This window comes from Artibeus jamaicensis, unplaced genomic scaffold, assembly GCF_021234435.1.
Source record: "Artibeus jamaicensis isolate MK-2021 breed Jamaican fruit bat unplaced genomic scaffold, CSHL_Jam_final contig_464, whole genome shotgun sequence".
Classification (NCBI taxonomy): Eukaryota; Metazoa; Chordata; class Mammalia; order Chiroptera; family Phyllostomidae; genus Artibeus; species Artibeus jamaicensis.
The window spans coordinates 460,537-487,751 of NW_026521842.1; the positions used below are offsets into that span (position 1 = coordinate 460,537).

The 27,215-nt window shown below is 41.2% G+C and overlaps 2 protein-coding genes and 1 pseudogene across 6 annotated transcripts in view; 2 read left to right on the plus strand and 1 right to left on the minus strand.

Moving 5' to 3' along the window:
- ZNF382 (zinc finger protein 382) overlaps positions 1 to 27,215 on the plus strand; it is a 135,406-nt gene that overhangs the window by 67,409 nt on the left and 40,782 nt on the right. For 4 of the 5 annotated variants that reach the window (XM_053666617.1, XM_053666616.1, XM_037155276.2 and 1 more), the window contains 3 exons: positions 4,844 to 4,916; positions 12,470 to 12,596; positions 13,677 to 13,772. In XM_053666617.1, the coding sequence (XP_053522592.1) occupies positions 4,908 to 4,916; positions 12,470 to 12,596; positions 13,677 to 13,772 (232 nt within the window). In that variant the 5' untranslated portion in view covers positions 4,844 to 4,907. The remainder of the gene's footprint in view (positions 1 to 4,843; positions 4,917 to 12,469; positions 12,597 to 13,676; positions 13,773 to 27,215) is intronic. The other variant, XM_053666618.1, reaches the window with a different exon arrangement.
- Positions 1,770 to 3,609, plus strand: LOC119056765 (E3 ubiquitin-protein ligase RNF26-like; annotated as a pseudogene).
- Positions 15,361 to 17,144, minus strand: LOC119056766 (histone-binding protein RBBP4-like). The gene is given in 2 exon segments (XM_037155279.2): positions 15,361 to 16,990; positions 16,992 to 17,144. Coding segments are annotated over 2 exon segments (1,269 nt in total). The 5' UTR covers positions 17,102 to 17,144; the 3' UTR covers positions 15,361 to 15,831.

Genomic DNA, 27,215 nt, shown 5'->3' on the forward strand with positions numbered 1-27,215 from the left:
AACTAAAACCAATGTGTTGAAATGAATAGTGTTCCATAGGTAACATGCAGCTAAAAAACAAAATGTTTTTACCCATAATTAGTGCTTTCAGCACTGATATATAAGTGAGATTTCTTGCTTCTGGATGAAATTGATGGCAAGGCTAATAGCTTCTTCAGGCATTCTAAGATAATAAAGAATATTTGGTACACTTAATCACTACGCCAGTCTCATTTTAGAAATTAAAAGTTATTTTGCAAGTTAAAATATTTACTGTATCAGTCAATACTTCAGACTTTAAAAAATATATTTTTTTTATTTACTTATTTTTAGAGAGGGGACAGGAAGGAGAAAGAGTGGGAGAGAAACATCAATGTGTGGTTGCCTCTCATGTATACCCCGCTGGGGGCCTGGCCTGTAACCCAGGCATGTGCCCTGACTGGGAATTGAACAGGCGACCCTTTGCTTCACAGGCCCGCACTCAGCCCACTGAGCTACACCAGCCAGGGCGTTTCAGACTTTACTTAAGACAATATCCTTTCTTCCTGGAAGCCTACAGAGTGGAAAGATCAATTTCTTCTCTAGTTCTACTAATTTTCTATTTCCCGTACTACTAAAAAGTGTTGCTTACTAGTTAGTATTTAAGTCAGTTATTCAGAAATTAATAATAAATCATTAATTTTCTGTAATTAACTGTGCATATTAAGTAGTGTTAACAGATGAATCAATAAAGAGATGAAGTAGAGAGGAAGTCCGGATATTCTCAAGAAGATAGATATGTAATATATGATAAAGATGGCATTTCATGTCAGGTGAGAACTATGGATTATATGTCATGTAGTATTGCTAAACAACAAGCACTGGAAAAAATCTTCACAAAACAAAAATACTATTTTTTAAGAATGTTTTTCTTTTTTAATTTAATCATTTTTGTAGTTATTACCATTTAGTCCCCTTAAACCCCCCAGCAATCATCACACTGTTGCCCATGTCCATGAGTACTTTAATAGTCATATGAATAACTAAGACAAATATTTGCAATTCTGAATAGATAAAGGGTTAACTTATAAATTTTAAAAATGACACTATCAACCAATTAGGAAATAAAATCCCATGAGAAAAAGGGACATACTAGAACAAGATGCCATCATGAAAAATAAATAGAAGCTTTAAACTTATTTTAAAAAACTTTTATTTATTGATTTCTAGAGAGAGAGAGAGCGACATCAATTTGTTACTCATTGATTGATTCTTGTATGTGCTCTGACTGGGGATGGAACCCACAACCTTGTTGTACCAGGATGGTGCTCTAACTAACTGGGCTATCTGGCTAAGGCTGCCTGTAAACTTTTTAAAAGAACCTTATTCTTCCCTGGCTGGTGTAGCTCAGTGGATTGAGCGCGGGCCTGTGAACCAGATAATCGCGGTTCGATTCCCAGTCAGGGCACATGTCTGGGTTGCAGACCAGTTCCCTGCAGGCCAGTTCCCAGCAGGGGACACCCGAAAGGCAACCATACATTGATGTTTCTCTCCCTCTCTCCTTCCCTTCCCCTCTAAAGATAAATAAATAAAATATTTAAAAAAAAGAACCTTATTCTTCCTCATATAAGAAATGTGTAAATTCAAATTGTAATATCGATATCAGAAACTGAAAAATTATGTCAGCTAGACACAGGATGGCAGTGTGCAGTGGAATGGAGGCTGCACCTGGTGTTTACTGAGGTTGACTCCCTTTCCCATTCCTTCTTTGAGCGCAAATCACTGGAAGCCCAGAGGATGGGGGCTGGGCAGGGACAGGGGAACCTGCAGTAGCTGAACTGTGAGCCTGTGTCCAGCCCGTGCCACCTAGCCCAGCCCAGCCTGGCCCTATCCCAATCATTCCCGGTCTCTGGTTTCCTCTCCTGACTGATTGCTTGGTACACCACCACCAGCTCTCCAAAGCTGAGGACTCTTCTCCACTCTGGGCTCATCTCCACTTTAGAGATGCTTGGCTTCCCTCCCAAAGAGCCAGCCTTCAAAACTGGAACTTCTGGTCCAACACCTGGTCCTCATTCCCTCCACTGAGACCCCACTCACTTTTAACCCACTTCTCTCTCAGATTGTTGATTCTCTCCCTTAGTTGGAAACTTACCACTGACCTTTCAAATTAATCCTTGACTCCCCCAGCCCCCCAAATTTTTGGCATCCTTGCCACCTCCTTCAACTGGGAGCCAGACTTCCTTCTGACTAACCTCTGTAGCCCTATCATGGAGGCTGTGTACCTGGTTGTGAATGGTGTGGGCCTGGTGCTGGACGTGCTGACCCTGGTGTTGGACCTCAACTTTCTGATAGTGTCCTCCCTCCTGGCTTCCCTGGCCTGGCTTCTAGCTTGCATCTACAACCTGCCACACACTGTACTGACTTGTCTTCTGCACTTGAGCCATGGAGTACTATTTTCACTGCTGGCCTTGATTGAAGCTTTGGTCTAGTTCATTTTGGGGGGCTTTCAGGCCTTGTGTACCCTGCTGTACAGCTGATGCTCAGGCCCAGATAGCCTAAAGCTCCTGGGACACCTAGCCTCTCATGGGGCATTGAGGAGCCAGAATATACTACCATGAGGCATCCTTGGTATGGTCTCCAATGGCCATGCTTTGCTGTGTCAGGCCTGTGACATCTGTGCCATTGCCATGAGCTTGGTGGCCTATGTGATCCACAGCTTGGTTAACATCTGCTTCATTGGCACTCAGGATCTCTTCTCCCTATTGCTGGCCCTATGGGATGCAGTGATGGGACCACTGTGGAGGATGATGGACGTTATGGATATCTTCATAGCTCACATTTCCAGCAGTGCTATAGCCATGGCCATCCTTCTCTGGACCTCCTGCCAATTAGCACTGGAGCTCCTGGCTTAAGCTGCCTGCCTCTTGGCCAGTTTTGTGCTTGTCAGTCTCACTGGCCTGGTGTTGCTGGCTTGTGTGCTGGCAGTAACAGTGGCCATGTTGCACCCGAAGCTCACCATGAGGCTGCACCTGTGCACTCAGCCCGCTCCATGCCTGGCCATCCTACCACCAGCTTCAATAGGATGTGAGACTGTCTCACCTAGCACTAGGCTTGGATACTTGGTGCCAAGTCTAGAGCTGTAGCCTGCATCTGGCAAGCTGGCTGAACTGGGGAGGGGCACCTGGGGCTTCTTAGGTTGTCCCTGGGAGGGTGCCCTCAGCTAGGACCTGGCAACAGGACACTCTTCCTGAAGCAAGGACCAGATCAGAGGCAGAAGAGGAGGAAGTCAGAATGACCAGAGTGACAGCTGCCTGGGGCAGGGAGAGACTCAATGAGGAGGAGCCTACAGGTGGGCAAGACTCATGGAAGTTGCTGAAAGAGCAGGAATGAAAGAAGTGCATTATCTGCCAGGACCAGAGCAGGGCAGTGCTGCTTCTGCCCTGTTGGCACTTATATCTTTGCCAGGCCTGCACTGAAATTCTGATGCGCCACCCAGTCTACCACTACAACTGTCCACTTTGTTGCCAGGGTATTCTGCAACCCCTCAATGTCTACATCTGAAAACTCCCATCCTCCTTGCCCACTCCTCCAGCTCCATGCTTCTCACAGGCACCTGTGTTAGGACAGCGGTAACACCTGATCTCTCAGTCCTGGCTATGATCCACTTCTGCCCCCATGGCTGGCATGCTAAGCCTCCAAGCCATACATACACGACATTGAGATGGGATACCCTGGAAGACTGTGACCTGGGTGGGGGCAGGGTAAAAGTTTCTCTTGACTCTGGGTCCCTGTGATGTTGAAAGTGTGTCACTTTTCCAGACCCTGAGGCTGTTTGCTGTGGATACCCCTCCAGTTTGCCCAGGGCCTACCCTAATGCCAGCCTCTGGGGCTTCCCCTCTCTGCTTCTGTTTTTTTCTGTTCGGGATTTGCAGGTCCTCTCCCTGGCCTCTCTCCAGTGCCTCCCCATCTTTTTCAGCCATAGCACATCAGTGTCATTTGGGTGTTTTGGCAACTCAAGGGCCTTGGAATGATCTTGAACCTTTGCTTTCAGGCAGAGTTCTTGTGCCTGCTAGGTTTTGGGTGCCCTTAGAGCTACCAGTTTTGCCTATCATGATCTGATGAGGCACCTTCCCAACATGATCCAACAGCTGGGATCAGGAGTTTATCCCTGAGGGTGGGGCATTTATCTGCATCTGGCTTTGGGACAATGAACCCTCACCCCAGCTCCACTGGGAGCCTCAGGAGAAAAAACCAGATTTCTATTTCTATTCACTCCTTTCCACTCCCCACATCACAGAAAAAATAGCATTCCGCTTGTTTGTCTGTCCCTGGCTTTGGGGAGGGCAGACTATGCACACTTCACTAGGGTCCAAACACAGTAGGGACCAGGACCTAGGGGCATGCAGTTCCCTGAGGGGTCTCCTGGCCCAGTTTCCAGTGAATAAAGTTTTGTTGACAACTGACAAAAAAAGTTGTGTCATCAGCATTCATCAAGGTATAGGGAGGAGGGTATTCTTACGAGCTTCTGGTGGCAGTGTAAATTGGTAGAAAGTACATGAAGAATAATTTGGAAATATATAGTAAATTCTTCCAATATAGGAGATGAAGGTAGATCTGTAGAGGAAAAAGAACAATGTTTTCTCTCTCTCCAACCTAGAGCCCAGAATTTGTTCTACCCAAAGAAATTAGGTTTCTGGTATTGATGAGGGAGCAGGGTTTGCCCAATTTTCCCGTTATTCTATTTCCTGGATTTGTGTGGGATATACAGAGTAGATAAATGCTGAAACAGTGAAGTCGATGTAGATTTAACTGAGTTATTCTGGGAGATCTAAATCAAATATGGTTTCACATGGTTCCTTGTATCTTCCCATCTCTGCCTTCCAAGGACTCTTCCCTTTCCAAAAGAAGGGTTCAGAAAAGAAGGTTCATCTCTTGCAAATCTCACAGCTATGTCTCAGGTAAGATGATGTTTCTTCTTTTTCTGAAATAACTTGTTTTCAGGTTATATGAACATTTATTTTCCCATCCTTAATTTTCCTGGATGTTGAGATTTGCTTTTGTGAAACTAGTCTCCAGTAGGACCCAGGTTGGGTAAGGCAAGCAAGTGGCCTAGGTGTAAAATTTAAGGAGTACTTTTAGACTTGTGCATCCCTAAATTTTGCACGATAGGTGACTTGCCTGTTTCAGTCTAGTAGCAGCTCTGTTCCCAATTTCTCTTATTCCAACCGGGAAAAATTAAGCCTTCCCCAAGTGCACCTTCTAGTTATAGCCAGTGTTCACATATAGAGTTGGTATATCATCATCATTTCCTTTCTGTCTTCTCAAAAAAGTACTGCTGGAACAGAAAAGTATTATCTTGATTTAAATGAGAATATATTACTTGAATAAATCTAGTCTAGACACTAATTTGGGATCTAAGTTGTAAGGAGTAAGGGTACGGAAATGGAAAAACCTCGATTATCCCTACTGACCTAGGTTTTGAAGTTAATGGACCACATTATTAGTTTATGGTAAGGTGTCCTGTTTTGTGAGGCTCTCAGGATTGAGATTTACTTGCAAGTTTGTCAGAAAACTGAGATTTTGCATTTCTACTTTTTGATCCTCTTGTTTTGTCTATGTCTTCCAGCAGTTTCTACAAACTGTGGCCTGCCAGTGAAAACCTTTTCAGTATTCCAGTGCTGTTATAATTATATATTTAGTTTCTTCTAATTTTTATATATGGGTACAAGAAAAGGAAATGCATATGCTAGTCCATACTTGAAATATTCTACTCTTGAATCAAATGTGGATCATTGTCTCATTTTCATTTTTCTTTCAAAAATATATCTTCATTAACCAATCTTTAAAATATTGGTTTTCCAAAGACTCTAATTGTTTCTTTTCTCTTCACTATCTCTTTTTCTCTATTCACAATCAGATTAACTCTAAAGGTTATGTTGATGTGATCCTAGTGACTCTCAAATACCTTTCTCCATCCTAGAACCTCATATTCAAACTCCAATAGCTATCACCACCTGTATGTTCCATAGTCACTTCAAATACATTTCCAAGGCTTACCTCATTACCTTCTTTTTTTAAAATTTTTTTTATTGATTATGCTGTTACAGTTGTTCTATTCCCCCTTTCATTCCCCTCCACCCTACCCCCCATCCCCACCATTACCCCCCTTTAGTTTATGACCATGTGTCTCAAGTCCTTTAGATTCTATATTTCCCATGCTATTCTTGCCCCCCCCCCTTCTATTTTCTATCTACTGTCTATGCTACTTATTTTCTGTACCTTCTCCCCCCTTCTCCTCCTCCCACTCTCCTGTTGCTAACCCTCCTTGAGATCTTCATTTCTATGTTTCCACTCCTGATCTAGCTGTCCTTTTAGTTTGCTTTTGTTTTAGGTGTGGTTGTTAATAACTGTGAGTTTGTTGTCCTTTCACTGTTCATGTTTCTTTAACTTCTTTTTCTTAGATAAGTCCCTTTAACATTTCATAGAAGAAGGGCTTGGTGATGATCAACTCCTTGAATTTGATCTTATCTGAGAAGCACTTTATCTGTCCTTCCATTCTAAATGAAAGTTTTGCTGGATAGAGCAATCTTGGTTGTAGGTCTTTGGATTTCATGACTTGGAATACCTCTTTCCAGCCCCTTCTTGCCTGTAAGGTCTCTTTTGAGAAATCTGCTGACAGTCTGATGGGGACTCCTTTGTAGGTGACTGTCCCCTTAGCTCTTGCTGCTTCTAGGATTCTCTCCTTCATTTTAATTTGGCTAATGTAATTATGATGTGCCTTGGTGTGTTCTTTCTTGGGTCCAATTTCTTTGGTACTCTCTGAGCTTCCTGGATTTCCTGGAAGTCTATTTCCTTTGCCAGATTGGGGAAATTCTCCTTTATTATTTGTTCAAATAAGTTTTCCACGGGTGGCTGTGCCTTTCCCCCTTCTGGTACCCCTATAATTCGGATGTTGGAGCATTTAAAGATGTCCTGGAGGTTCCTAAGACTCTCCTCATTTCTTTGAATTCTTGCATCTTGACTCTTTTCTGTTTGGCCATTATTTGCTTTCTTCTGGTTCACTCCATTAATTTGAGTCCCAGTTTCCTTTTCATTGCTTTTGGTGTCCTGTGCAATTCCATTCATTTCCATTAGTTTTGCCTTCATATGTTTGTCTAATTTGTGGCTATAATCAACCAGTTCTGTGAGAATCCTGATCACCAGTGTTTTAAACTGTGTGTCTGAGAGTTTTGCTATTTCTTCATGGCTTAGATTTATAGGCGCTGGGGCTTTGAGATCTTCTTGCGCCACTTTTGGTCTGTTTGCGTCCTTTAAGTGTGAGAAGCGGCGCCTTGGACTCCCAGGTCACTGGGTTGTGACGCTGTATGTGGAGGCGTGGTCAGAGCGGGGAAATGGCGACTCCCTCTGCTGTTTCTCACAGCTGGGTGAGGAGCAGCGCCTTAGGTGGTTCACCTGGGCCGGGCCACTCAGAGTTGCTGGGTTATGACCCTGTATGTGGAGGTGGGGTCAGAGCGGGGAAATGGCAGCGCCCTCCACTACCACTTGCCGCGGGGACCTGCTGGGCCCGGTCCAACTGCCCACTCCCTCGCCTGTCCACCCGCACACAAATGCGCAACCACAGTCAACACGCAGCCACACTCCCCCGCTGTCTCCCCCGCTGTCGCTCGCCTGGTCGCTCCCTCGGTCGCTCACCAGATCCAACGCTGCGCCTGGATTCCACGCGCCTGGATTCCGCGGGCCTGAGTCCGTCTGACCGAGTCCTCCTGTGCAACCCCGCTCCACCAGCCGCTGGTTTCACCCCTTACCGGTCAGGCTGAAGAATTTGTTGTTAACGGACTTCCGAAAAGTTCAATTTTCCATGTTCTGGCTATGTTTTCTGTTGCTAATATTTAGTTGTCTCTAATCTTGGTTGTGTGAGAAGGTATGGCACATCCACCTATGCCTCCATCTTGGCGGAAGTCTCATTACCTTCTTTATAACAGTTTATACTTTCTTTTGATTCCCATTTCCATTTTCTAGTTCCACCACGTACCCAATTGCTTATGCAGATAACTGAAGAGCCATGCCTCTCTTTTTTCCACTCTACAACCAATTTATAACCAGCAACTCATCATAGCAACCAGTGGTTCCCTGTCTAGACCACTAATAACACCAAATCTATGAGACATTTCTAATAGTGATTGCTTAATTGTTTTTCTCACCTTACATATCTCAAGCCTTATATAGTCAGAATATTGCCTCTAGCCCTGATCAGTGTGGCCCAGTTGGTTGTGTGTCATCCCACAAAACAATAGGTCACTGGTTTGATTTCTGGTTATCACACATGCCTGGGTTGTGGGTCAGTCCTTGGTTGGGGCATGTGGGAGAGGCAGTTGATTACTGTTTCTCTCTTATACCCATGTTCTCTCCATCTCTTTCTCCCTCCCTTCCCCTCTCTCTAAAAATAAATATTAAAATCTTTAAAAACATAAGTAAAATCTTTAAAAAAAAGAGTATTGCCTCTAAAGTACAAAATTTATCACATATGTGTTGACTTAATAATTTTTCATTTTCTTTTTACTCCATAAAGCAGCTGACCTAAAGTGGAGTTTGTATTACAGTGGAATGTATAAGACAGTATACTGAATGAGAGGAAAATACTACAGTTTACAATCTGTAGTCATTAACAATGTGGATTGCCATTAATGACTACCGATGATTTATTTTTTAAGTATATTTTATTCATTATACTATTACAGTTGTCCCATTTTTTCCCCTTCATTCCCCTCCACCCTGCACACCCCCTCCCACCCACATTCCTCGGGTCATACATATAAGTTATTTGGCTTCTACATTTCCTATACTATTCTTACCCTCCCACTTTCTGTTTTCTACCTACCATCTATGCTACTTATTCTCTGTACCTTTTCCTCTTCTCTCCCCCTTCCAACTCTCCTGTTGATAACTCTCCATATAATCTCCATTTCTGTGTTTCTGTTCCTAATCTAGTTGTTTGCTTAGTTTGCTTTCGTTTTTATTTTAGGTGTGGTTGTTAATGATTGTGAGTTTGCTGTCATTTACTGTACATGTTTTTTATCTTCTTTTTCTTAAATAAGTCCCTTTAACGTTTCATATAATAAGGGCTTGGTGAGGATGAATTCCTTTAACTTGACCTTATCTGGGCAGCACTTTATCTGCCCTTCCATTCTAAATGAAAGCTTTGCAGGATAGAGTAATCTTGGATGTAGGTCCTTGCCTTTCATGACTTGGAATACAGTGATCCCTCACCTATTGCAGCAGTTACATTCCAGAGATCCCCACAATAGGTGAAAATCCATGAAGTAGTGACCTTATACTTATTTTATTATTTATATATGTCTTAAGGCTTTATAAACCCTTCCCACACTCCTATAAACCTTTCCCACACTCTTATAAACACTTCATATGCTCTTAAACACTTTCTACATTCATAAACCTATGTAATTTTAACAACATATAAAATTCTATGTGGGTACTTACCAGTGAAGAATAAAACCCACAATACAGTGAGGCCACAATAACTGAACCGCGATATAGTGAGGGACAACTGTACTTCTTTCCAGTCCCTTATCACCGGTAAGGTCTCTTTTGAGAAATCAGCTGACAGTCTGATGGGGACTCCTTTGTAGGTGACTGTCCCCTTATCTCTTGCTGCTTCTAGGATTCTCTCCTTCATTTTAATCTTGGCTAATGTAATTATGATGTGTCTTAGTGTGTTTCTTCTTGGGTCCAACTTCTTTGGGACTCTCTGAGCTTCCTGGATTTCCTGGAAGTCTGGTTCCTTTGCCAGACTGGGGAAATTCTCCTTAATTATTTGTTCAAATAACTTTTCCACTTGTTGCTCTTCCTCTTCTCCTTCTGGTACCCCTCTAATTTGGATATTGGAATGTTTAAAGATGTCCTAGAGGTTCCTAAGCCTATCCTCATTTTTTTGAATTCTTTTTAAAATTTTTATTTAGTTATTTTTCAAGTACAGTCTCCTGTCCATTTCTCCCATCCCAGCCCCCCCACCCTGTGCTCCCCACCTCCCCTCCACCTACTCCCCCCCCCCAGTCCTCATCCCTGTGTCCTTCACACTTGTTCCTCCAAATCCCTTCCCCTTTTCCCCCTTAAATTCCCTTCCCTCTCCCCTCTGGTCACTGTCCCCTTGTTCTCTATTTCAGTGTCTTGGTTTTTATTCTGCTTGCTTGTTTGTTTTGTTGTTTAGCTTCCTGTTAAAGGTGAGATCATATGGTATTTGTCTTTCAACACCTGGCCTATTTCACTCAGCATAATGCTTTCCAGTTTCATCCATGTTGTTGCAAAGGGTAGTAGCTCCTTCTTTCTCTCTGCTGCATAGAATTCCACTGTGTATATGTACCACAATTTTTTGATCCATTCATTTACTGATGGGCACCTAGGTTGCTTCCAGCTCTTGGCTATTGTAAATTGTGCTGCTATGAACATTGTGGTGCATAGGTTCTTTGATATTGATGTTTTAGGATTCTTAGGATATAACTCTTGTTTCTTTATTTTTTTCTGTTTGGTTGTTTCTTTCTTCCTTCTGGTCCACTCCATTGATTTGAGTCCCAGTCTCCTTCCCATCACTATTGGTTCCCTGTACCTTTTTCTTTATTTTACTTAGTGTAGCCTTCATTTTTTCATCTAATTTGTGACCATATTTAACCAATTTTGTGAGCATCCTGATCACCAGTGTTTTGAACTGTGCATCTGATAGGTTGGCTATCTCTTCGTCACTTAGTTGTATTTTTGCTGGACCTTTGATTTGTTCCTTCATTTGGGCCATTTTTTTTTGTCTTGACAGGCCTGTTATGTAGTAAGGGGAGGAGCCTTAGATATTCACCCTGATGTGGTAACGCATGTCACTGTGTTGTGATGCTATATGTGGGGAAGGGGTCTGAGAGGGAACAGTGGTGCCTGCTCTGCTCTCTGCCGGACTTCAGTCACTTCCTCCACTTTCCACAAGCAAATTGGGCCCTATGGTGCTGATTTCCGGGTGAGTGGGTTTGTGTATGTTCTAGAACCCTGTGGTTCTCTCCAGCTAATTCTTTTGTGAAGCTGGGAGTTTCTCCCGCTGCCACCTTAACCCCCACAAGTGTTTTCAATCAGTGGTTTGAGGGTTTATTTTCTTGCACTGGGGCCTTGGGTTGTGCAAGTCTGTCTCCCTCCCCAGTTGTTTCTCTTGGTTTGTCAGCATGGGTACGCAGGACACCCGGTCCCTCAGCCAGAGCCTTACTAGGTCTGCCTGCTGCTGCCTTGCCAGCCAGCTGCAGCCTTGTGTACCCCACTCCACAATCCGCCGCTTCACTGGGTCTGCCAGCCGCCACCTTGCTGGCCCTGGTCCCCCATCCACTGCCTTGCCTCAAGTCCTCTCTGCCCAGCTGCCATCTCTGCCCCTCCTACTGGTTTGGTTGAATGTGTCTTCTTTAACTCCTTGGTTGTGAGACTTCCATACAGTTTGATTTTCTGTCAGTTCTGGTTGTTTTTTGTTTTTAAATTTGTTGTCCTTCTTTTGGTTGTTCGAGAAGGTACAGTGTGTCTACCTAAGCCTCCATTTTGGCTGGAAGTTCTGCCTACCAATGATTTATAAATAAATACTAATATCTTTGTAGTGTGCTCAGTAAATTTTTAAGACCATTTCTGTATAGGAAAAAATCTGTTATTATTCCATAAATATATCTACTGCCTACTTCCATATACCTTTTTCTTCTTAGGGCTCAAAGACTCTTTTTTTTCAGATTGTATTTATTTATTTTTAGAGAGAGGGGAAGGGAGGGAAGAAGGAAGGGAGAGATACATTGATGTGTGATAGAAACATCTATCCATTGCTTCTTGCATGCATTCAGACTGGGGACCAAACCTGCAACCCAGACATGTGCCCTGACCGGGAATCGAATTGATGACCCTTCGCTTTGCAGAATGATGCCCTACCAACTGAGCCACACTGGTCAGGGCTCAAAGACTCTTTCTTAACAAATTGTGTCTTTTGCTACTTCCTGAATTTACTAACTGGTTTTTCTCTCCCCACAAATTTAAAAAGGTGGTGCTTGTATTCCTACAAAACAAGTTCATTGTGAATTCAAAAATTTTATGTACTCAATGAAGACTTGGAATACAAAATGAAATTTTTCTTCACTTTGTAGCACTTTTTTCCTCATGCATATTTCTGTTCTTGCATATGTGATATCTATTGAGTGTATGTCTTTACATGCAATGCCTCTCTCTTAGCCTGTAACTTCTTGTTATTGTGGTCAGTTATATTCATTTTGGTCCACTGGGCAACCAATCACATTCAAGGTAAATAGTATATTCTTATGTATTTTTAGCAGGAGATAAGTAAATGCAGATGAATGTATTTTCAAGAGAATGTCTGCAATATAAAACAAAATAATAAAACTAGTTTTACGACTAAACATGGTCAAAACTAGGTCTCCAATATCTAGTTTTCATTAGTTCCAACTACTTTAGAATTAACTACAGTATGTTCTTACAGGGATCAGTGTCATTTAAAGATGTGACCGTGGACTTCACCCAAGAGGAGTGGCAGCAACTGGACACTGATCAGAAGGCCCTGTACAGGGATGTCATGTTGGAAACCTATTGCCACCTTGTCTCTGTAGGTAAGAAAACCCCTTAAATCTATTAGTGTCAGCATCTCCTTTCAAGAGTTTCTGAAACTTAATGGGTTTGAATTTCAGGAAATAGAGGTGATGAATCTCTCTCTCTCTCTCTTTTTTTTTTTTTTAGCAGAAAGGTATGGCTATGTTCTCACTTGCCTAGTGCAAGGTATTAACTTGCATGTTATATGAAGGTATACATATGATTGTATACATGTCTGCTACCTTGAAGCTATATCTTTCTCTTCCTTCAATGGTTTTTAAGCCCAAGGAGGTTAGATTAAGTCTCATTAAAATTTTTTATTGAATTTAATGGGGTGACATTGGTTAATAAAATTATATAGGTTTCAGGTATACAATTCTATAATACATCATTTGTATATTGTATTTTTTCACCACCCCAAGTTAAGCCTCTTTCCATCACCATTTATCTCCCCTTTACTTTTGTCTACTGCTCCCTACCTCCCTTTCCCTCTTGCAATCACCATATTGTTGTCTGTATCCATGAGTTTTTTCTTTGCTTAATCCCTTCACCTTTTTCACTTAGTGCCCCCAACCCCCTTTCCCTCTAACAGCTGTCACAGCCTGTTCTCTATATCTATGAGCCTGTTTCTACTTTGTTACTTTTGTTCATTGGGTTCCACATATAAAAGAAATCATATGACACTTATCTTTTTCTTAGTGGCTTATTTCACTTAGCATAATACTCTCTAGGTCTTTCTATGCTATCATAAAAGGTAAGATTTCCTTCTTACTTATTCCATTGTGTAAATGTACCACAACTTTTTATCTTCTCATCTACCATCTGATGGGCTCTTGAGCTACTTCCAAGTTTTGGCTATTGTAAATAACACTCTAATGAACATAGGGATGCATATATTCTTTCAAATTAGTGTTTTGGATTCCTTTGAATACATTTCCAGAAGCAGAATTACTGGATCATAAGGTAGGAATCACGCTACCTGATATCAAACTGCGCTACAAGGCTAAGTAATCAGAGCAGCATGGTACTGACATAAAAACAGACATAGATTAATGGAACAGAATAGACAGCCCAAAAATAAGTCTTATTTTTATCATTAGGGTTTCACATGACTAAGCCTGATATGATCCGCAAGTTGGAAGAAGGAGAAGAACTATGGACAACAGAGAGAATTTTTCCAAGTCAGAACTATTTCGGTGAGTCTGTACAGATAAAGACCAGTTGACTCAGGTAGCTGACAGCTATGAATGTTTTTAGGGATATGTTGTTTTTTAATTGTGGTAAAATACATATAACATAAAATTTACCATCTTATCTTAACCATTTTAAGCATATAGTTCAGTGGCATTAACTACATTTATATAGTTTTGTGCAACTATTATCACCATCCATTTCTAGAACCCTTTCTATCTTTTATAAGTGAAATTCTGTTATCATTAACAACAACCATTATTCTCACCCACTTTGTCTCTGGCAACTACCATTCTATTTTCTGTCTCTGAATCTGACTACTCATAGGTATCTCATATAAGTGGCATCATATGGTATTTGTCCTTTTTGTGACTGGCTTACTTAACATAGTGTCCTCAAGGTTCACCCATGTTGTAGTATGTATTTCCTTCTTTTTAAGGCTGAATAATATTCCATTGTATGTATATCCCACATTTAGCTTATTCATTGATTTTTCAGTGCACACTTGGGTGGCTTCTACTTTTTTACTTCTATGAATAATGCTGCTATGACTGTGGGTGTACAAATATCATTTGAGTCATTGTTTTTCTTTTGGATATATAACCAGAAGTACAATTGGTAGATCTTATAGCTCATTGGTTTAATTTAAAAAGTGTTCCCTGGTGGGTATAGCTCAGTGGATTGAGCGTGGGCCTGCAAACCGGAGGATTGCAGTTCGATTCCCAATCAGGGCACATGCCTGGGTTGCAGGCCGGTTCCCTGCAGGCCAGTTGCAGGGAGGCATGAAAGGTAACCATAAATTGATGTTTCTCTCCCTCTCTCCTTCCCTTCCCCTCTAAAGATAAATAAATAAAGTCTAAAAAAATTTTTTTAAAGAAGTGTTTTTTGGTTGTTCAGTTACAGTTGTCCCTCTTTTCCCGCATTGCTCTCCCCTGACCCACAAACCCCATCACTCCCACACTCAATCCACACCCCACTGTCCTGGCCCATGGGTCCTTTATAAATGTTCCTTGACTTGCCCCATCTACATCTTTCCCCTATTATACTCCTTCCCACCCTCTCTGGTTACTGTCACTTTGTTCTTTATTTCAGGGTCTCTGGTTATATTTTGCATGCTTGTTTTATTGATTAGGTTTCATTATAAGTGAGGTCATAGGGTATTTGTCTTTTTTTTATGTAGAAAAGCAATTTATTCCATTATAAGCACTTACACAATTAGTCATAGAGAATAACAGGCCTGCTGGTGAAACAGGTCACCCAAAACAGATGGTATCAAACAAGTGGTCAAGGATTAACTCCTAAAAAAAAAAGGCAACTCTTATCTGGGATAAATTTAACTTTAAAAACAAATACAAGCTATTGATTCACTCTTCTCAACTGACAGTCTACCTGTAGTAAAACTGTCAGGTAAAAACATACATCTTTACAACTTGGTGGTCCCAAGTTTTTTTTAAAAACCATTTCACAAAAAGGAAAGAAATAATATGAAAACTGCTCAAGAAATACACTAACAAGAAAAAATATATGTGGAAAAGGGAACATGTAGTTTTGACTTAACTCAAGAAACTCAGAAGAAAATGTGCATTCTGGAAAGACAGGTGTGAAGACTTTAGAGTAGCAATTTATGACTTGAATCTCCCCTAATTCCTGAATAAAAATGACATCTTGAAGTACTTGTACTTCATGGCTCAGACACCTTTCTCACTTGGCTCTATTTCTTACTTCTAACCTTTACTTAAATGAGTTAAAAAAACTTGGGGATATAGCATTAGAAGAAAAATAAAATAACCACACACAATAATCCCCTTTTGGTGGCTACTTTAGATTTTTGTTATTAGAAAATTCCTGAAGAAAATTTAAATATAAGTCTGTGGCTTTGCTGAATCAAGTCCCCCAGTTAACATTTAGAAAATACCCTCAGTTTGGGCTAATAGCATTGTTGATGGTACCTAATACAGAGGGATAGCTGAACAAAGTCTGGGTCTCAAAACCAGTGTTAAATCAGTATCATCAGGGTGGAAAGGAAAAAAGGGGAGTCTAAAATCACAAGAAGTGCAGATGTATTTAAGACTCCTGTCCTTCTGGATCCACGCTTCCTTCAGGGTCTTCATCATTATAAATGTTCTCTGCCATTTGCCACACTTGCATGATATTGTCTTCTGACACAGAACAGATCACCCAGGGTTCATTGGAATTCCAGGAAAAATCAGGTATCTTGGCAGTGTGACCACCATGAATAAACGACTCTGGTGGTCTATCTTCTGCATCTTCTGGGGATTGTTCCTCCCCAATTTTACTTAAATCCCAGACATTTAGTCTGCAATCAGTACCACTGGAAGCCAAAATAGTCTCATTGTGAGGTGACCACTGAACCTGAAATATTTCATCCTTATGTGATTCAAAGGAATGCAATTTAAGTTTCAGATTTCTCAGATCCCATGAGGCAACAGTCTTGTCAGCTGATCCTGTGGCAAGAATGAACTCACTATAAGGATTGAAAGAAAGGCAGTTCACTTTGGCAGTGTGAGCATCAACTGAGTGACTTGGTTTGGAAGTGTTGTTTGAATGAGTATCCCAGATCATAAGTTTCTGATCATCAGCAACTGACCCAAACAGAGACTCATGAAGCAGATGCCAGGAGACATCTTCCACTACTGCTGTGTGCCCTGTAAAGATGGTCTTCACATCCACAACCTTTCCTTCCTTTGGAACAGCACTGATGTCCCATAGGCAGATGGTATGATCATCTGAAGCACTAAGTAAGTGCCCACTGAGATTTGGGTTCCAAGAAAGCCCATAGCCTTCCTTCTGATGTCCACGGAGATGCAAATCTGGGTTACACTCTCCACAAGGATCTGGTTTAGAAGGATGTTTTGTATAGTCAAAAACAAGAATATCACTGGACAGAGTCTTTGTTGCAGTGATGCAGGGGTTCTGCGGCATATAACGTGCCCTGTTTACTTTTCCTTCATGGTTGATCTTGATTTCTATTTCAATTTTTCCACTGACAGAGCCAAAACCTCCAAATTCTCCTTTCTCACTGTCATAGTGTGAAGCATCAAACTGAGCATCATCATTAGGGTGCTGCACACTGGCTATCACAAGGTGGTTTTGTTCATCCAACATGTGTGTCCCCAGGACAAGCCGATGAATGCTGAAATTTTTCCCTTCTGGTCTGGTTACATATAGAAGCCACTGTGCAGTTAAGCTGGGCCACTCCAGAGGTCATCACCAAATCATAAAGAAAAGGGGTGTTCTTTTCTCATATTTTGTACTCTTTGTTGATCACACGTTCCTCTGCTGTGTCATCGAAGGCTGCTTCCTTGTCGGCCATGGCGGGCAGGCAAGCCAGGGGTATCCCGAGGTCTACTGTTGCGGGAGGGGTGGGGAGTCTATAGGCCTGGTATTTGTCTTTTACCACCTGCCTCACTTAGCATATACTCTCCAGTTCCATGCATGCTGTTGCAAAGGGTAGGAGCTCCTTCTTTCTTTCTGCCATGTATTATTCTATTGTGTAAATGTACCATAGTTTTTTGATCCATTCATTCACTAATGGGCACTTAGGTTGGTTGTTGTAAATAGTGCTGCTATGAACATTGTGGGGTATAGGTTCTTTGAAATAAGTATTTCAGGATTCTTATGGTATATCCAAGCAGTGGAATTGCTGAGTCAAGAGGTAGTTACATTTTTAGGTTTTGAGGAAATTCAATACTGTTTTCTACAGTGGCTGCACCAGTTCCCTTTTCTCCACAACCTCGCCAGCACTTGTTGTTTGTTGATTTGTTTATGATGGCCATCCTGACTGGTGTGAAATGGTATCTCATTGTGGTTTTAATTTGCATTTCTCTAATGGCTAGTGATGCTGACCATCTTTTCATATGTCTCTGGGCCCTCCGTATGTCCTCAGAGAAGTGCTGTTCAGGCCCTTTGCCCATTTTTATATTGAATTGAAATGTTTGTCTTCCAGGGGTTGAGTTGTGTGAGTTCTTTATATATTTTAGAGGTCAAACTCTTGTTTGAGGTATCATCGGCAAATATATTTTCCCATAGTTGGGTCCCTTTTCATTTTGCTGATGTTTTCTTTAGATGTGTATAAGCTTTTTATTTTCATAAAATCCCATTTTTAATTTAAAAACATTTAAAATATATTTTATTGATTATGCCATTACAGTTGTCTCATTTACCCCCCTTCATTCTCCTCCACCCTGCATACCCCCTCCCACCCACATTCCCCCCCTTTAGTTCATGTCCATGTGTCATAAGTTCTTTGGCTTCTACATTTCCCACACTACTCTTGCCCTCCCCCTGTCTATTTTTTCCCCACCGCCTATGCTACTTATTCTCTGTACCTTCTCCTTCCTCTCCTCCTTCCACTCCTCTGTTGCTAACCCTCCATGTGATCTCCATTTCTGTGGCTTCACTCCTCATCTAACTGTCCACTTATTTTGCTTTTATTTTAGGTGTGGTTGTTAATAACTGTGTTTTGCTGTCTTTTCACTGTTCACATTTTTTATCTCCTTTTTCTTACATAAGTCCCTTTAACATTTCATATAATAAGAGCCTGGAGATGATGAACTTGAACTTGACCTTATCTGAGAAGCACTTTATCTGCCCTTCCATTCTAAATGAAAGCTTTGCTGGATAGAGCAATCTTGGCTGTAGATCTTTGGATTTCATGACTTGGAATACTTCTTTCCAGCCCCTTCTTGCCTGCAAGGTCTCTTTTGAGAAACCAGCTGACAGTCTGATGGGAACTCCTTTGTAGGTGACTGTACCCTTATCTCTTGCTGCTTCTAGAATTCTCTTTCATTTTAATCTTGGCTAATGTAATTGTGATATGCCTTGGTGTGTTCCTCCTTGGATCCAACTTCTTTGGGACTCTCTGAGCTTCCTGAACTTCCTGAAAGTCTATTTCCTTTGCCAGATTGTAGAAGTTCTCCTTTATTATTTGTTCAAATAAGTTTTCCACTTGTTGCTGTTCCTGTTCTCCTTCTGGTACCCCTATAATTCAGATGTTGGGATGTTTAAAGATGTCCTGGAGGTTCCTAAGCTTCTCCTTATTTTTTTTTGTCCTCTTCTTTTTTCATTCTTGTCTGTTTCATTGTTTCTTTCTTCCTTCTGGTCTTCTCCTCTGATTTGCATCCCAATTTTTTTCCATCATTCTTGGTTCCCTGTGCATTTTGCTTCATTTCACTTAGTATAGCCTTCATTTTTTCATCTAATTTGTGTCTAAAATTAACCAGTTCTGTGAGCTCCTGATCACCAGTGTTTTGAACTGTGTATCTGATAGTTTGGCTGTCTCTTGGTTGCTTAGAAGTATTGGCTTTGGGGCTTTAATCTGTTCTTCTGTTTTAGCCATAATGTTTTGGTTTGGTCCCGCCTGTTATGTATTGAAGGGTGGAGCCTTAAGTGTTCTCCAAGGTGGGTCAACCCAGTTGCTGGGTTGTGACACTGTATGTGGAGGCAGGGTCAGAGAGGGAGCAGTGGTGCTTGTTGCACTCTCTCTTGGATTTCAGTCCCCTCTGTCACTTCCCACAAGCATATTGGGCCCTCTGGTGCTGGTTCCTGGGTAGGTGGGCTTATGTACATCCTAGGACCCTGCGGGTCTTTCCAACAAACTCTCCTGTGATGCTGAAAGTTTTTCCCAGCACCTCACCCTGAAGTTATTTCAGTTTGTGCTTTTAGGCTTTATATCTCATCACTGTGGCCCTGGTTTGCGTAGTCTGTCTCACTGCCCTTTTTTTTTTTGCCTGGTTTATCTTCGCATGAATGTGTGTCTGTGGTCAGCCAACCTCCTTGCACGTCTCACTGGTTTTACTCATTTCCTACCCACACCTGGGTCTGCTAACCACCACCTCCTCCAGCCGGGACCCCATCCCCTGGCCACTGACTCTGCTCCTCTTACTGGTCTAGATGAATGTTTCGTTGTTGCTGTACTTCAATACAGTTCAATTTTTTGTCTGTTCTGGTTGTGTTTTTGTTTCTAAATCGTTGTTGTCCTTAAATTTGGTTGTGCAAGGAGGTACAGTATTTCCACCTGTGCCTCCATCTTGTCCAGAAGTCCTATTTTTTGTTTTATGTCTCTTGGTCTAGGTCGCATATTGATGAAAATATTGCTGTGTGGAATGTTTGAGATTTTCCTGTTTGTGTTCTCCTCTAGGACTTTCATGGTATTGCATCATATATTTAAGTCCTTTATCCATTTGAGTTTATTTTTGTGTATGTTGTAAGTTGGTGGTTGAGTTTTGTTCTTTCTATGTACCTGTCCTCATATCCTAACATCATTTGTTGAAGAGGTTACTTTTACTCCATTTTATGCTTCTGCCCCTTGTGTTGAATACTAATTGACCATAGAGTCATGGGTTTATTTCTGGGCTCTCTATTCTGTTCCATTAATCTGTGTGTCTGTTCTTATGCCAGTACCAGACTGTTTTGATTATAGTAGCCTTGTAATATACTTTTATATCAAGTATTGTGATCCCTTCTACTTTTTTCTTCTTTCTCAAAATTGCTGCAGCCTGTAGTTTTCTTTCTTTATTGTATCTTTATCTGGTTTTAGGTTTAGGATGATGCTGGTCTCATAACAAGAGTTTGGTATTCTTACCTCTTATTTGTTTTTGTTTTTTTTTTTTGAATAGACTAAGAAGGATAGGGGTTAGCTCTTCCTTAAATGTTTTGTAAAATTCTTCTGTGAAACTGTCCAATCCAGGGCTTTTGTGTGCTGGGAGTTTTTTTGTTACTGCCTCAATGTCACCAGCTCTTCTTATAAGTCTGTTAAGGCTTTCTGCTTCTTTTTGATTCAGTTTTGGAAGATTATATTTGTCTAGAAATTTGTCTATTTTTGTCCAGGTTTTTAAATATCTTGGTATATAGTTGTTCATAGTGATTTAACATCCTTTGTATTTCTGTGGTATCAGTTGTAATGTCTTCTCTTTCCATTCTGATTTAATTTATTTGTGTTCTATCCCTTTTTTTCTTGATGTTCTGGTTAAAGGCTTGTTGATTTTATTTATCTTTTTAAAGAAACAGCTCCTGGATTTATTGATACTTTCAATTGTTCTTGTAGTCTCTATGTCATTCAGTTCTGCTCTGATCTTGATTTTTTCCTTCCTTCTACTCACTCTGGACTTTGTTTGCTGTTGTTTCTCTAGTTCTTGTTGATGTAGGGTTAGGTTGTTCATTTGAAATGTTTCTATCTTTTTTACATAGGCTTTTATTGTTACGAACTTCCCTCTCAGGACTACCTTCACTGTGTCCCATAGATTTTGGGCTTTGTGTGTTCATTTTCATTTGTTTCTGGAAACATTTTGATTTCTTCCTTTTTAAAATTAAAAAAAAATTATCTTTAGAGGGGAAGGGAAGGAGAGAGGGAGAGAAATATCAATGTATGGTTGCCTCCCATGTGTCCCCTGCTGAGAAATGGCCTGCAACCCATGCATGTGCCCTGACTGGGAATCAAACTGTGATCCTTTGGTTCAGAGGCCCACGCTCAATCCACTGAGCTACACCAGCCAGGGTTCATTTCATCCTTGATATCATTATTTATCCATTCATTCTTTAAAAGCATGCTATTCAGTCTCCATGAATTTGAGTGGTTTTGAATTTTTTCCTTGAGGTTGGTTTCTAGTTTAAAGCCATTGTGGTCCATGAAAATGCTTGACATGATTTCAATTTTCTTGAGTTTTTTGAGGCTTGTTTTGTGTCCTATGAAGTGGTCTTTGAAAATGTTTCATGTGGAGGAAGTTGGGCTGTATTAAAGCCAGACACTTGTTAAGGACAATGGGCTTAAATAACAGGATTTTACTCAAAAAAAAAAAAAAAAAGGCTTAGCCATTGTTTAAGGAACTCTCGAGCAGCAGCTGGCAGATATTGCTCTCCCAGCATCTAATTCATGCCACTTGCCTGGCAGCTGATTGGCACTGCTCCAGGAGGCTGATTTGAGCCACTAGTTTTCGCTGGACTTGGGCACCTAGCCCACCAACTGTTTTGTGCTGCTTGCTGTTAGGCTGATTGGCACTAATTGCTTGGCACCTGATTTGTGCTGCTCATGCTCTCAGCTGACTTGTAGTGGGCTTTGGCCACAGTGAGCTCACAAAGAGAAAGGAGGAGGCACATCACACCAACCACAGCACAACTGGTGGATTAAAGGTGCCAGCCTGGCACAGATGGACAGTGTGGACCCTGCAGCTCACAGAGGACATGGGCTGGCAACTGGGCAATTGTGAATATTGTAGCCTAGACCTGGTCCACATGCTCACAAAACAATAGGAAGGTAGAAAAGCAAAGCTCAGCTCCCCTCTTCCTATAGCATCGTGGAAGACTAGCAGAACTGGCTCTGTGGTTTTAAAGTCAGCAGGAGGCTTTTTTTATCCTCTCTTCTTTTCTTTTTGTTTTTTTTTTCTTTCTTCCCCAAAGTGAGGCAATAAGACCTGGAACTATGAAAGTCCAGAGACCCAAAGAGAGAACACAAGGATAACCCCCAAAACTGGAAAACTGAGACAAATTTCACTCTGCTATATCAGAGAACTTGCATTTTATTGTTTATTCGTATTGTTTTTTCTCTGTTATTTTTATTTATTTTATTAGTTTATTTTTTATTTCTCGTCTTTCTGTGTATTTTCTTCATTTTCTTTGTTTAATTGCAATCTTTGACTGTTTTTCCTTATTCTCTCTTTTAATATTGTATTTTAATTTCCCTTCTTTCACTTCATTTGTATTCCAATGACACACTATTCTTGACGTGTACTTTTACTCTGTGTACAAATCATATATTTATTGTCATATTATTGTTGTTTCAGTATTATTATAAATAATTGTCCCATATAATTGTAACACTATACAATACCCCTCCCTGATTTTAACCCATTTCACTGTCTTCCTGAGCTTTATTACTGTTGTGGTTAACTCTATTCTCTTGTACACTATGCCTACTTTTTATCCTTTACTCTCACTATATCTCATCACCTAACCTTCCACAAGTGCTCCGTTTTCTGAATTGAGCTCACAATCCTCCCCCCTCTAATAAGAGTCTTGTCTCTTTTTCATCTTTTACAAAAAGTGGCTCACTGGGTGAACTATAACAGTTAATGTTTTACTTATCCAAAGAATCTTCTACCTCTTCTCTACTTGTTGGTAATTTAAAATCCCATAGAATACTGTCCTGCTGTATTAATCCATTTTTGTCTTCTACCTGCCACTGATCACATACAAGATTAGGTGGGAGCTGTGAACATCAGTATACCCCCTGGAGGAGAGAACCCACCAACCAAGGAACCACTGAAAGGGAAAAACCCAGGTACAAGAGAGCCCACAAAAACAGAAGAAAGGGCAAACCCAGAGCATCCAGACGAGGAGTTCAAAGAAACCACTGAATCTCACAGAATTCCTACCATAGAATTTTACCCTACAAAAACAACTAGCAAAGTGAAATATCAGGAAGAACAGAAACAAACAAAAAGAGTCACCTAAAATAGGGAGACAGAAAAAGAACTTGCAATCAAGAGGAAGGGCAGATTCCCTGCAGAAAGAGCTGAATGAAGTGGAAGTAAGCCAACTGTCAGATATAGTATTCAAAATAATGATTATAAGGATGTTCAAGGGACTCATGGATAACTACAAGGAACTGAGTAAGAACTACAACAGTATGAAAAAGGAAATAGAAACTATGAACAAACGCCAGGAAGAAAGGAAAAATAGGATTCCTGAAAGAAAAAACACACTAGAAGGAATTACAAGCAGGCTAGTGAAGCAGAGGACCAAATTAGTGAGCTGGGAGACAAGGTGGAAAGAAACACTCAGGTAGAGCAGCTACACTAAAAAAGACAAAAAAAATGAAGATAGCTTAAGGGAACTCCAAGATATGAAAGGCAACAACATTAGAATCATTGGGATACCAGAAGGAGAAGAAAAGGAACAAGGGATAGAAATCCTGTTTGAAAAACTAACAACAGAAAACTTCCTGAACCTAAAGAGGGAAAAAGCATGCAAGTTCAGAAAGCACAGAGAGTCCCAATCAAGGCAAACCCAAAGAGGCCTACTCCAAGACATACCATAATAACAATGCCACGTTTTTTTTTTAAAGATTTATTTTATTTTTTTAAATTTTTTATTGATTATGCTGTTACAGTTGTTCTATTCCCCCTTTCATTCCCCTCCACCCTACCCCCCATCCCCACCAGTACCCCCCCTTTAGTTTATGACCATGTGTCTCAAGTCCTTTAGATTCTATATTTCCCATGCTATTCTTGCCCCCCTTCTATTTTCTATCTACTGTCTATGCTACTTATTTTCTGTACCTTCTCCCCCCTTCTCCTCCTCCCACTCCCCTGTTGCTAACCCTCCTTGAGATCTTCATTTCTATGTTACCACTCCTGATCTAGCTGTCCTTTTAGTTTGCTTTTGTTTTAGGTGTGGTTGTTAATAACTGTGAGTTTGTTGTCCTTTCACTGTTCATGTTTCTTTAACTTCTTTTTCTTAGATAAGTCCCTTTAACATTTCATATAATAAGGATTTGGTGATGATGAACTCCTTGAATTTGATCTTATCTGAGAAGCACTTTATCTGTCCTTCCATTCTAAATGAAAGTTTTGCTGGATAGAGCAATCTTGGTTGGTCTTTGGATTTCATGACTTGGAATACCTCTTTCCAGCCCCTTCTTGCCTGCAAGGTCTCTTTTGAGAAATCGGCTGACAGTCTGATGGGGACTCCTTTGTAGGTGACTGTCCCCTTAGCTCTTGCTGCTTCTAGGATTCTCTCCTTCATTTTAATTTTGGCTAATGTAATTATGACGTGCCTTGGTGTGTTCCTTCTTGGGTCCAACTTCTTTGGTACTCTCTGAGCTTCCTGGATTTCCTGGAAGTCTATTTCCTTTGCCAGATTGGGGAAATTTTCCTTTATTATTTGTTCAAATAAGTTTTCCACGGGTGGCTGTGCCTTTCCCCCTTCTGGTACCCCTATAATTCGGATGTTGGAGCATTTAAAGATGTCCTAGAGTTTCCTAAGACTCTCCTCATTTCTTTGAATTCTTGCTTCTTGACTCTTTTCTGTTTGGCCATTATTTGCTTTCTTCTGGTCCACTCCATTGATTTGAGTCCCAGTTTCCTTTTCATTGCTATTGGTTTCCTGTGCAATTCCATTAATTTCAATTAGTTTCGCCTTCATATATTTGTCTAATTTGTGGCTATAATCAACCAGTTCTGTGAGGATCCTGATCACCAGTGTTTTAAACTGTGTGTCTGAGAGTTTTGCTATTTCTTCATGGCTTAGATTTATAGGCTCTGGGGCTTTGAGATCTTCTTGAGCTATTTTTGATCTTTTCACGCCCTTTAAGTGTGAGGAGCGGAGCCTGGACTCCCAGGTCGCTGGGTTGTGACACTGTATGTGGGGGCGTGGTCAGAGCGGGGAAATGGCAGCACCCTCTTCTGTTTCTTGCCACTGGGTAGGAGCAGAGCCTTAAGTGGTTCTCCAGGGCTGGGCCACTTAGGGTCGCTGGGTTATGACGCTGTATGTGGAGGCGGGGTCAAAGCAGGGAAATGGCGACACCCTCCCTGCCGTTCACCGCGGGGACCCGCTGGGTCCCCATCCAATTGCCCACTCCCTCGCTTGTCTATCCGCGTACAAATGCGCGACCACAGTCAACCTGCATCCCTGCCCCCTCGCTGTTTCCCCGCAGTCGCTCGCTTGGTCGCTTGCTCAGTCGCTCACTAGGTCCAACTCTGCACCTGGATTCTGCGCACCTGAGTCCATCTGACCAAGTTTTCCTGTGCAACCCTGCTCCACCAGCTGCTGGTTTCGCCCCTTACCAGTCAGGCTGAAGAATTTGTTGTTAACAGACTTCCGAAGAGTTCAACTTTCTGTGTTCTGGCTGTGTTTTCTGTTGCTAATATTTAGTTGTCTCCAAACTTGGTTGTATGAGAAGGCACGGCATATCCACCTATGCCTCCATCTTGGCGGATGTCCTCTCAACAATGCCAAGTTTTAAAGACAAAGAGAGAATCTTAAAAGCAGCAAGGGAGAAACAAGAAGTAACATACAAAGGGGCCCCATTGAGGCTAGCTTCTGATTTCTCAACAGAAACTCTCTGATCCCAGAGAGAATGGCAAGAGATATTCCAAGTAATGAAAAACAAAGGCCTACAACAAAGTTTACTCTACCTAGAGAGGCTGTCAATTAAAATGAAAGACAAAATAAAAAGTTTCCCAGACAAAGAAGGCTGAAAGAGTACATCTCCCTTAAACCAGCACTCCCAGATGTATTAAAGGGACTACCATAAGAAGAGAAAGGAAAAGAGTGAGAAGGAGAGGAACATAGATACAAAGGGAAGAAATGAATAAATACCTACAAATAATATTTTGGATTAAGTGTGAAATGTTTGGATTAAATGCTCTAATCAAAAGACATACAGTAGCTGAAGGGATAAAAAAAAACATGACCCATACATATGTTGCCTACAAGAGACCCACCTCAGAAGGAAAGACTTACACAGACTGAAATTGAAGGGTAGGAAAAATTTTCCAAGCAAATGGACAGGAAAGGGAAGCTGGGGTAGCAATACTCATATCAGAAAAAAATAGACTTCAAAACAAGAGCCCTAAAATGAGACCCAGAAGGACACTTTATAATACTCAAGGTAAGAATCCATCAAGAAAATATAAACATTATAAACATATATGCACCCAACATAGCAGTACCCAAAACATAAAGAATATCTTGGAGGACTTCAAGAAAGATATTGACAACAACACAATTATAGTAGCAGATTTTTAATGAAGGGGATATTTAATACCCCACTGTCAAAAATGGGTAGATTCTCCAAACAAAATATCAACAAAGATATTGCAGTATTGAACAATGTCCTATATCAAATGGACCTAACTGATATATATAGAACCTTTTATCCCAAAGAAGCAAAATATACATTCTTTTCTTTTTAAAAAATATTTTTGGACTTCCGGCCAAGATGGAGGCATAGGCGGAAACACTGTACCTCCTTGCACAACCAAGTTTAAAGACAACAAAGTTTTAGTAACAAAAACGCAACCAAAACACAGAAAATTGAACTGTACGGAAGTTTGACAAGAATGAACCATTCATCCAGACCAGTAAGAGGGGCGGAGTCAGCAGCTGGAGAACTGGGGTTGCACAGGAAAAAGTGGCCAGACCGGACTGACCCAGGTGAGCAGGTAGCTGTTGGCAGATCCCAGGTGTGGGGTGGCAATGGGTGGACCCAGTGGGGCACAAGGTGGCTGGCTGACTATGGTCACACATTCGTACGCAGATAAACCAGGCCAAGGAGCAAGGAGTGAGACAGGCCATGCAGGCTAAGGCCCCAGTGACGGGAATTAAAGCCTAAAAGCACCAATTGGAAAAATTTGTGGGGTTGAGGAGCTGGGAAAAGCTTTCAGGCTCACAGAGAGTTTGTTCGAGAGATCCACAGGGTCCTGGAGGGT